The following is an 11,832-nucleotide window of genomic DNA, read 5'->3' as shown; positions in this document are numbered from 1 at the left end:
GGGAGGCAACCAAAAGGCATTCGGCGACTTTAAAGGAGTTACAGACTTCCACGCCTAAGCTGGAAGACAATAGCCTGGGTGCTTCACAAAAGTGGCCTTTATGTGAGAGTGGCAAAAAGAAAACAACTCACATCAAATCTAGGCCAGAGTTTACCAGAAGGCATGTTGGTCTGATGAGACCAAAATAGATCATTTTGGTTTCAACACTAAGAGCTATGTTTGGAGCAAACCTAACACCACACATCATCCTGAGAACACCATCCTTACAATGAATCATGGCGGTGGCAGCATTATGCTATGGGGATGCTTCTCTGCATCAGGGCCTTGAAAACCGGTGGAGGGCAAAATGTACAGAATAATCCTGGAAGGAAACCTGCTGAAGTATGCAAAAAAAGATGGGAGATGATCTATCATCCAGCAAGACAATGAACCGAAACATTCACTCAAAGCCCCATTGGAGTGGCTTTAAAACCAAAGGTCAGTGTCTTGGAGGGGCTCAGTCAAAGCCCAGAACTCAATCCAATTGAGAATATGTGGAAAGAGTTGTCATTGACATTTGCGGTTCACCAACAGTGCCTCTACCAAATATTGACTAAAAGGGGTGAATACCAATGCATTCAATTATTTTCTGTTTTGTATTTGTAATTTATTTAGAAACAATTTGAAGATGACATTTGTCACTCATGCTGTAACATAATAAAATGCAAAGAAGTCTAAAGGGAATAAATATTTTTGAGAGCCACTGTGCATGAGGGGACTTCATGTACTGACAAGTATAGTACAGCTAGTAGACACACAGTCACACACATATCAATGACAGGATTTCATAAAAACACTCACACCACCTGTAGTGTTGGCCCACCCCCACAAACACACACACACACACCCTTTAAGAAACGAGCTGTGCGTCCCCTTGAAAACAATTAGCTTGCTATAAATACAAAGTGGGCAGAGGGTCAGGTGACTAGAAACGTCTGGTTCGTGTTCCAGGGCTGTATGAGACGCGAGACAGGTCAGGGGTTGGCGGGGTAAAGGTTAACAAAGTATCCTGTAGACCCCACCACTAATCATCTGGACCTCGTCCAGGAGGATTAGCCAGCAGAGGAGGCTTCAGACCTGTGTGAAAGTGTGAGAAGACACATGATAGGCCTACGCGAGGAACGGACCAGACTGACCAGACGGAATAAAAAAAGAAAGTGCGGGGGTTGAGGGGGGCGGAGGGGGGACCACGGTCTGAATCCCAGGCTGTGTTTCTCATTCACCCCAGCACTATTTGCCGTACTCTAAATTTAGCCCCTTTGAGTGCCAACATGTGGGAGACAGCGGAGACGGGGAAAACGCTGGAACGAGATCAGGACAGTGACGGAGACGTGTGTTATGATGACGGGCTGATGAAAGATGGAGGAGAAGAGGGAGAAGACAAAGGCAGGAGAAGGACATGTGTTGTGTTCATATTTAATAATAAGACCAAGTCGTACATTAGCAATTATTTAAATAGGCAACAACTACGAAAATTCACCTTTCAATACCTATTCAAATACAGAAAAGCACAGATTACCTCCGACATGTTTCTCACATGAAAAAGAAAACATTTATAAAAATAACACAGTATTTATATGTGTGTGACATTTGATTTACACTGAACAAGTGAAATGTGCTCAGGTTATTCATTTACATCGCTGAAGGCTTACATTATTTTGGGTAGTGTATTTACAGTGCAATCTTATATACAAACCCGATTCCAAAAAAGTTGGGACACTGTACAAATTGTGAGTAAAAAAGGAACGGAATAATTTACAAATTTCATAAACTTATATTTAATTCACAATATAATATAGATAATATATCGAATGTTGAAAGTGAGACATTTTGTAATGTCATGCCAAATATTGGCTCATTTTGGATTTCATGAGAGCTATACATTCCAAAATAGTTGGGACAGGTAGCAATAAGAGGCCGGAAAAGTTAAATGTACAGATAAGGAACAGCTGGAGGACCAATTTGCAACTTAATATGTCAATTGGCAACATAATTGGGTATAAAAAGAGCCTCTCAGTGTGGCAGTGTCTCTCAGAAGTCAAGATGGGCAGAGGATCACCAATTCCCCCAATGCTGTGGCGAAAAATAGTGGAGCAATATCAGAAAGGAGTTTCTCAGAGGAAAATTGCAAAGAGTTTGAAGTTATCATCTACAGTGCATAATATAATCCAAAGATTCAGAGAATCTGGAACAATCTCTGTGCATAAGGGTCAAGGCTGGAAAACCATACTGGATGCCCGTGATCTTCGGGCCATCAGACGGCACTGCATCACATACAGGAATGATACTGTAATGGAAATCACAACATGGGCTCAGGAATACTTCCAGAAAACATTGTCGGTGAACACAATCCACCGTGCCATTCGCAGTTGCCGGCTAAAACTCTATAGGTCAAAAAAGAAGTCGTATCTAAACAGGATCCAGAAGTGCAGGCATTTTCTCTGGGCCAAGGATCATTTAAAATGGACTGTGGCAAAGTGGAAAAGTGTTCTGTGGTCAGACGAATCTAAATTTGAAGTTCATTTTGGAAAACTGGGACGCCATGTCATCCGGACTAAAGAGGACAAGGACAACCCAAGTTGTTATCAGCGCTCAGTTCAGAAGCCTGTATCTCTGATGGTATGGGGTTGCATGAGTGCGTGTGGCATGGGCAGCCTACACATCTGGAAAGGCACCATCAATGCTGACAATTATATACATGTTCTAGAACAACATATGCTCCCATCCAGATGTCGTCTCTTTCAGGGAAGACCTTGCATTTTCCAACATGACAATGCCAGACCACATACTGCATCAATTACAATGTCATGGCTGCATAGAAGAAGGATCCGGGTACTGAAATGGCCAGCCTGCAGTCCAGATCTTTCACCCATAGAAAACATTTGGCGCATCATAAAGAGGAAAGTGGAACAAAGAATACCTAAGACAGTTGAGCAACTAGAAGCCTGTATTAGACAAGAATGGGACAACCTTCCTATTCATAAACTTGAGCAACTTGTCTCCTCAGTCACCAGACGTTTGCAGTCTGTTATAAAAAGAAGAGGGGATGCCACACAGTGGTAAACATGGCCTTGTCCCAACTTTTTTGAGATGCCATGAAATTTTAAATCAACTTATTTTTCCCTTAAAGTGATACATTTTCTCAGTTTAAACATTTGATATGTCATCAATGTTGTATTCTGAATAAAATATTGAATTTTGAAACTTCCACATCATTGCATTTTGTTTTTATTCACAATTGTACAGTGTCCCAACTTTTTGGAATTGGTTTTGTACAGCAACCAGTTAGCCCCCCCAACTGCTATTATAAATTGTGACACATTGTGACCTCTTCATTAAGATTTAGGATTAAATTGGCAGACTTTCAGGGAACAATGTTTTAGACAGTGGTGCCTAAACCATTTATTAGCAATTCTAGAATATAGTCATCAAGACAACAAGAGTAGATGGCGCCGCTAAAATGCAAAGGGACATTAGACTCCATGATCCAAATGTATGAAATGTTTTCACACCTCAGAAATAATTTAAGGTAAATATGAGTCTGCACATCCCTTGCTATCAGTTTTTGTAGCTCAAGCTGCACAACTGAATGGAAAAGATAAGCCCTGCTGCAGATCTGGAATTTACACTGTGCTTATCTTTTCCATGTTTAAACTGTGGAATGTAACTGAAACTACCAAAAAATTTACCTAGGCTGTAGACTCAACTTGACTAGACCTCTGAAGTCTGACACATTTATATTTGAGAATTGAATGTCTATTTACTATACAGCATACCATGTATATTAAACACAGTATTAAATATATGTGAATTGCAAGGACACTTTAGCAAGAAATCCTTAATTTGAAGCTATTCTTAATTCAAAATTTAACTGTATTCTATATTTAACTGTATTCAAATTACTTAAGATTATTTAATTGTTTTACTAAAGCAATCACAATACCATCAATGCTTTAAATAAACACTTAATACTTAATATTACCAAATAAAACTGTGAGCTATTGTTGCTTTTACACTTATTCATTACCTTTTTTAAATTAGTTTGGATTTGACTTTTGGGGAAACATTTGCAAATTACATTATCCATAGGCTTTCCATTATTTCAACTTATTTCAGACAAAATGAACTAAGGCGAGAGGGACTATATATTGTTTCGGCATCCGTATAAGATCAAAGACCACGCGCTCCACCACCTCTTTTTGGACATGATGACTTGGAAAGTCAAACAGAATTGCATTTTCCCAGTACACAGTTCAAAAGTTGAATAGGTACAGAAATCTCTGTGGTGAAACATTCATTTAAAAGTTTACTTAAAAAAAATGCATTATATAAAAAATATATTTGTTTTTTATCCATGTAAACTTTTTTTTAACTTTTAAATGAATGATTAACTTCAGAGAGTTTTGCAACTCTCCATTGTTTGGAAGCAGGATTACTAGCATGGTGGTTAAAATGTGTTTAGGAGCACAATAAAAGGGGCCAAACATGAGAGCCCTACTGTATTTAGATACCTCTTCCTTACCACTAACTGTTGCTTTCATTCTGTTGGGGTAAACACCTTCGGCAGGGATTGTATGGGAGTGAAAGCACGAGAAAGATGATTCCACCCAAAATAAGAATAGCCCCTGCACACCCAACACAGGATACAGACCAGGACAGCTCATGATGCAATGGAACCAAGTGGTCGCTGGCTAGGAACAAAACGACTGATTGGTTGAAAACAAGAAGTGATAGGAGCACCAGAATGCCTAAGAAAGAGAAAAGAGTAATAGAATACAGTTAGATAGAACAATGCCCAAAGACTCATAGATTGGGAAAAAGACAAAAAGAGAGAAATATTAAAGGCTTGGTGTGTGTTTGTGTGTGTGTATATGTGCGTGAAGATGGTAAAGACCAATCTCACTGATTTGAACTTTATAACCTTTTCCTCATCTACTTCCTATAGTCAGGCCATGACTAATACCATGACTAATACCCAGCGTACCTAATTACTGAGATCCAATGAAGTGCTTTTATAATGGCTATACGGCATGTATGTTTCTAGATATCTTTATATATAGAGGGCTATTGATTGCTGAGTAATTTGCATTGGCTGGATGCACAAGTTAAATCCCAACTCACTATTAGTTCTCTGCAACATCTCACTGAGCAAAGGACGTTGAAAATATGTCTTCCTGGTTGAAAAGAGGTTGAATAAATGTTGAAAAGACGTCTATCAAATTATTATTCTCATAACATACGTGCCTGTGTCAAGTAATCATTGTATTTCAACAGTATGTCTCCCACGAACGACATTAGGGTATTGCCCATTTGCTGGGTACTTACCTGACAGAATGAAACAAACTGAAGCAGGCTTAAGGAAGAATGATTCTCCCTTGCTGAGGGACATGCTGATGCATATGGACCCCATTAACATCAGAAACAGACTGCAGAGTGCCATCATAGCCGTGACCACATTTAGACCTGGAAAAGGATAAGCCGTTACTGTCTTAATACAGATACAACCTATTATTCAAAGAACAATGATATTAAATTAATTACCATTTTAGTCATTTAGCAGATTCTCTTATCTATACTACTCGTTCCTGCTACATTTAACTGTGGTAGATAAAACTGACACAAATCACAATCATTGTCAGTAAAAGTTTTAAAATGACCCATCTATAACAAGGTAAGGTTGTGACACCCACTTAATTGGATTATCCTAATAGGAAATCTGTATGTAAGTACATTTCCTTCCTAACATATTTTAGGGCAGCAGAGTGCTTCCTTTGTAAGGCCTTTAAGGATTTTATTAAAAATAATGATCCGTTTGGTTTGAAAAAGACTGTGGAAGTATGTGGCATCTGTAAAATGAGATCACTCAAGAAACAACAGGGAACCAACGCCTCATTCATTAGACAAGGAGTTCAGCGAAAAGGAGTGTATTTTTGACAATCTATTCCCAATGTATTGGGAGAAAAGAAAAAAAGGTTTTATATAATATCATAAAATATTACTTCAAAATGAAATCTATTTTTGGGTAAGGTCAATTTATTTAATTTGTGGGGTACAAATTATATTCATGGTCAAAGCACCTGTTTGTCCACGCAGTATAAATCTATCCTAGCTCTTTTCTAGAGGTTAGTGACTTCCTTGAGGCTAATGGAACAGCCGATAGCTAAATTAGGTCATGTTACCCTATTAAACCATAGTTTATTATGACTTTGTGCAAGCTGCTTTTTTTTACTGCGCGCATCAGACTCTTGTGAATCCGCCAATATAAGCCATTAATCTATTTGCATGACCAGAAGCGATATTGTGCAGTCTTTTTGCAGAGGTTGAGTGCCAAAGAGACAAAAGTCACAAAAACGTCCGTAAATATCTACCAGGATTACACACTGGAGGATGAATTATTTTGTTTTGACACACACAGCCGGAGATACAGGCAAATACTTGTCACACACAGCCAGAGATACAGGCAAATACTGTCACACACAGCCAGAGATACAGGCAAATACTATCACACACAACCAGAGATACAGGCAAATACTATCACACACAGCCAGAGATACAGGCAAATACTATCACACACAGCCAGAGATACAGGCAAATACTATGACACACAACCAGAGATACAGGCAAATACTTGTCACACACAACCAGAGATACAGGCAAATACTTGTCACACACAATCGGAGATACAGGCAAATAGTTGTCACACACAGCCAGAGATACAGGCAAATACATGTCACACACAGCCAGAGATACAGGCAAATACATGTCACACATAGCCAGAGATACTGGCGTTTGTCTTGTCAGATACACAATCACCATGACCAAATGGTTGAAGCTGGTTTAATAAGAATGTGTGTTTGAATTGGTAAAGTCTCTGGAACATGTGGATTTGTATAGTTATGCTGCTGGACAACCATCCTATTGAGTGAAAGATAAATGAAGGAATAGCTGGTAAAAAGGGAAAATCACAAGTGCACTTACAAATACATTACTAAAACCTTAACAGTTAAAGCTATTAACAGATACAAATATGTTCTATAAGCAGTAGAGTTGCTGGAACAAGGAGGTTTTGGTTTTGCTCCAGGATGCCCACAAGCTTGTCTACAAAGATAAAGGTAAAGGCATTTTATATGCTGTTGGAGAATGTATTTTTCAAAAACTGAAAAAATACATTTCTTTTTTTATCTTATCTTTTGGATGCAACAATGTACTTTTGACATGCAGGGCATCAGCATAAAAAGCATAAAAAGAAAATAGGAATTCTTTCCAACCAAATGTATGGAATTTGGTCCTAAGTGCCTTTCATGTAATGCTTGGCAACTCTGGGCTCCAGAGAAAAACAGGATTTCACGGTTGGTTCCAAAAGAGCCACATAGGAACGCCGGCTTTACTGGCTTAAATGCTATAACCGAAAAGAAGGAGGAACACATTTCAGACACTCGCTACTGTTAGTGGCTGACCCAGTGAAATGCAGCTGACAGACTTGAGTACGCGCGAAAGCATGTGGGTGGGCAAGGTGAGAGAACGGTTGAAACAGGGCATGGGGCAAGCTGACTCACTCTTGTCCGTCGTCTTCCGGAAGATGACTGTGTTCTCCCCAGTGGTGTAGAATTTGAAGTAGGTGCAGTTTGATTCTTGAGAAGACAGGGAGAGAAAAGGAACTTATGTGAAACAGGAGGAGACCTCAACCACATGCGCATCACCAGAATCATAGTGAGATTCGTACTGCTTGCGGCACACTTATTGTTATGCACCCATGTACATCAATGACAATACCAAGGTTATTATCTATTCCATGCAATTAATGTCAATGCATCTGGGAATTAATGTAGTGGATTCTGCAGGTACACCATCATGCTATTCAGTGCAACACCGCCCTTTAACAATCAAATTCAGTCCCATATTTGAGCATAGGAAGTACGTTTGTTCAAGTGTCTTAAACTACGAAATACAAAATGGGTAATGTTGACCATCTGTCTTTAGCTGATGCATTCAGTGATTACGAACGCAATTGAAATAAATCCTACTTAGCCTTGACATCAGTGCCACATCTGGGCTACACTACAATGATTAGGACAATTGAAGTATGGGTGAACTGCTGATTTAAAACAGAAGGGTCCATAGAATATATTAAGAGGGTGTCCTGAAAAGTTATGAATGTACAGTACAAGTTTGAACGAATGCCCTTAGGCTGACAGATTTCACCCGCACGCAAAAGCGGGTTATTGTGAAGAGTTTTCTTATTTTTTTGGTATAGCTCGGAACATACAATTGCAACATTTGACTTAATAACGTTGGCCTATTCATGCGGCCTCAGGGCAGTCACCTCCTGGCAGTTCGGCTGGCCCGCAGCTGTCCCGCTCTGGATCAATGTCGGCCACCCACAGCGTCCGAGTGCATCCCTTCCACAGCCCGTAGTGGGCTGCTAGACAGGTGCGGTTGTTGTAGAAGCTCTTTGGCGGGGAAAGCTCCACCCAGAAGTCAGTGCCCAGGCCCAGGACAGTCATCACCACCCCCACGATGGCCACGAAGAAGGCCAGCTTGATCTTGCCCTCCTGCATCTCGGTCAAGCCCCTCGGGTGTCCTGAAGTCGATGATTTCAGCGCCCGCCGCTTAATCCCCATGGCCCCGGCACCAGCCCCTCTGCCACCAAAGCCCCCACCCATGACACCTCCCAAGGCCCCACTTCCTAGAGAGGCCCCAGGTGGTAACGGCCGCCCATCGTCTTCGTGCAGAAAGAAGGTAGACCACATTGCAGCTTTGAAGTTGTTCGTGATGTGTAAATGTGTAAAGATACGAGATGTGATTTGGATAGAGGGGGGTTTGACAGGAAATATGTGAATTGGCAGGAAAGGTAATTGAAGATTCAGTTTATGAAGGAAACATACCAAACGCACAATAAAATTGCAAAATGAGATGTTTAAAATGGATTTTTGATTAGTCTGCACGAATCATTTTGAGTAGTAACAAGTTATGTTGAAAGGTTGATTTAATGTGTGGTTTGGAAGAAGGATGCATTGTTGAGCAGGTCATAATGAAAAATGGGTCAACAGTTAGAAGAGATTAGGAGAAAAAAAATAGATCTAAAAGAGAAGTAGCTTCCGGGGAAATGTTGGGGGACAGATATGGAAGAAAAGCCAAGAATGAGAGAGTAGCTTAATCTGGGAAGAAAATGAAAAAAAAGGACAATCAGTTTCAACATCAGGCAGGAAAAATAATCGTCTTTAATCAATCATATTGTTCAGTATAATCACAATGTAACTGCCTGTCACGTCCCAAAGCCCGAGAAAGTACCACATTGTACATCCCCATAATCTTAAAGTCTTAGTGTTGGAACATTTTACGAAGAAGTTATAACATATGATTGGATAGTCTGAACCATCACCCGCATGAGTACTAGTGTGATTAAAAGACATTTCTTTTCTGGTATTTTATGCTATATTGAACGGGACAGTGGAACAGGATAGAGTAGATCAGTAGGTGGGACTCAAACCCATGCTGATGCAGTACATATGCACAGACGGCAGGGCGTTAGAGTACTGTTCCACCCTCTGCCACACAATAAATGGACACATTCTTACATACAGAGAACTAATCCGAATATGAAGTGAAACTAGCGACTTGAGTTGCATTATGACTTTTATATCTTATATATGTTATAAAATTAAGAGATCACTGTAAATTGAACACTTCTGTTCCTCACTCAGAATGGAAAAGAAAGAACAAAACGGTGCAGTGGTCTCCTAATTTGTTCCAGAGCTTTATGTATATATATATATATATATATAGAGAGAGAGATATTAGATAGATAGATATAGATCAGTTGTAAAACTAGCTTACAGAAAAACATCTTGTATCACACTTTCCACTTTGCATTTAGGGGAGCACGCGCACAAGTAATCCTTTTACTGTAGTCTAAAATGATGGTTCTACTCTAGTCTAAAACTATCTTGCAAATAAAATTTGATTTGATGATCTCTAAACCACAGCGATGCTAACTCAAAATGCTGTAATGCAATGAAAACGTTTCATCAGGGATATAACCATCACCCTTGAAGGGAAATCACAATCTACAGCTTAAAGACAGGAAGCTGTGAACCATAACGAGAACAGATGCAAAACAGTCTTCTGTGACTCACTCTTGAATACTAAAAGTGCCTCCGAACATCCCATTTAAATAAACCAGTTCAATTCGAATACAACAGTGTGATAAATATGAAATTCAAAGTAAAGACATAATTAAAATATGCACACAGAAAAAAAACTACTCGCACCAAATACACAACGCCACAGAGCAACCTCTGAGAACACAGTTCGAACATAACCAATGCAGTCCATATTCCAAAACACTGTAATTCAATATTCATCTACAGCAGACACAAATAAATGTATTTCTACTCATTATGCTTTAAGATATATACTCAGTCATGGTCACGTTAAATCATAACAACAACGATATGAACAAGTTTCTGACCTGCTGGACGTTTGTGTGATTCAGTTTGAAGTGAAATAGGGCGAGGTGAAGAGCGGTAGTTTGGAGGGGGGGGGGGGCACAGAGGAACGGGACAGGAGAGGACTGGCAGGGGGAGTGGAAAGAGGTAGGCCAAACAAGCCTTGTTTTGAAGACAGTGAGTAAATGGGTGGGTTTAGTAGAAATGTGGCCAAACATCTTCACATGTTTAGGCGTTTGAAGGTAAACATGTTTATGGCTGTGTTCGGTCAATGGATTTATCTTGTTAAATTTGTCTCTGAGAATATGCATTGTATGTGTGCTGTCTCATCAGCCTTTGTCTATGTGCTAGCGTGCGTGATTGTGTGTACCCGCACGCACGTGTGTGACCGTTCACCGGATAGCGGGTTAGTGAGTAAGTGGTGAGTGAGTATGTGTGGGTGTGTGTAGGTGTGAATGTGGGGGGGGGGGGGTATGTGTAGGTGTGTGTGACTCTATCCCTATGGTGAAAGAGAGCTGGCCCCCAGGAGAGTTTCTGTATGTGCCTGTTTCTTCATTCTATTTTTAACAACCACCTGTTAATGACATTTCAAAAAATCTAGAGGCACAGGGCCACCAATGAGATTCTGTCAGGGAAGGGGTGGATGCAGATTCCTGGTTCTTCTGTTGATTAGCTTCTTGTTGATTGAAGAATTGTGACTGCAAAACTACAAATAAGAAACTTGGACCGAGAGCCTTTCTGGGAAGCAGATCGAATAACGGCAAAGGGCAAACTGGATACTCTCCCACTTGCTGACACATTCAAACCCATAGTTTATCCATGTCAATCTGGGTCTGTGGAGCACACACTAGTATCTGATTACAGCTAAGCAACTGCACTTGCAGGGTCAATTCACAGGGTCTATGCCACTTAACAGTAATTTACCTCGGAGCCAGATCCAAGATCCTTAATAACCTGTACACTTTAGTGAACTGATACATGAACTGACTAACATTTATTTTTAATCATTTAGCGGATGCTCTTATCCAGGGCATATTACAGAAGCAATTAGGGTTAAGCACCTTGCTCAAGGGCACATCAACAGAGTTTTCTACTTGTCCGCTCCGGGCTATCTTTCGCCCTGGGATACATATTATGAACACTACATGAATACAATGCACCGTAAAAGTGATCGCAAATAAAGAATGCTGCCATAGGTGAAGGCATCCTCTTAGCTGGAGAAAGATGAAATAGAGATTGTGTTTACCATGTATAAATACAACTTCATGCCAGATGGATTACTGCAAATAAATGCTTTATTAAAACTCTGCCAATACACAGTGAGTGCAGGAGGGATGCCTTGTGG

The 11,832-nt window shown here is 40.2% G+C and overlaps 1 protein-coding gene across 2 annotated transcripts; it reads right to left on the bottom strand.

Moving 5' to 3' along the window:
• Positions 1-3,241: 3,241 nt before the first annotated feature.
• Positions 3,242-10,576, bottom strand: LOC105025870 (voltage-dependent calcium channel gamma-6 subunit). 2 transcript variants are annotated; one of them, XM_020050039.2, is made up of 6 exons: positions 10,511-10,576; positions 8,363-9,197; positions 7,596-7,670; positions 5,365-5,502; positions 5,161-5,213; positions 4,650-4,787 (listed from the first exon to the last, which is right to left on the bottom strand). In XM_020050039.2, the coding sequence occupies exons 2-6, from the start codon at positions 8,787-8,789 to the stop codon at positions 4,731-4,733; spliced, it is 750 nt and encodes a 249-aa protein (XP_019905598.1). In that variant the 5' UTR covers positions 8,790-9,197; positions 10,511-10,576; the 3' UTR covers positions 4,650-4,730. The 2 variants fall into 2 exon arrangements, with proteins under 2 accessions (XP_010895190.1, XP_019905598.1); XM_010896888.3 differs by lacking the exon at positions 5,161-5,213 and having other exon boundaries at positions 3,242-4,787.
• Positions 10,577-11,832: the final 1,256 nt, after the last annotated feature.

The sequence above is a fragment of the Esox lucius genome, chromosome 10, assembly GCF_011004845.1.
Source record: "Esox lucius isolate fEsoLuc1 chromosome 10, fEsoLuc1.pri, whole genome shotgun sequence".
Classification (NCBI taxonomy): domain Eukaryota; kingdom Metazoa; phylum Chordata; class Actinopteri; order Esociformes; family Esocidae; genus Esox; species Esox lucius.
Note: the sequence above shows the minus strand (reverse complement) of the source record. Positions and strands in the feature narration are given on the sequence as shown.

Bases quoted from the DNA above. Each gene is read 5' to 3' on its own strand.
- LOC105025870 (XM_010896888.3), bottom strand. From the start codon at position 8,789: ATGTGGTCTACCTTCTTTCTGCACGAAGACGATGGGCGGCCGTTACCA. The intron at 7,671-8,362 runs GTGACTGCCCTG...TGTCTTCTCAAG, and splicing joins GCCAGCCGAACTGCCAGGAG to AATCAAACTGCACCTACTTC. The intron at 5,503-7,595 runs GTGAGTCAGCTT...ATCCTTTTCCAG, and splicing joins CCGGAAGACGACGGACAAGA to GTCTAAATGTGGTCACGGCT.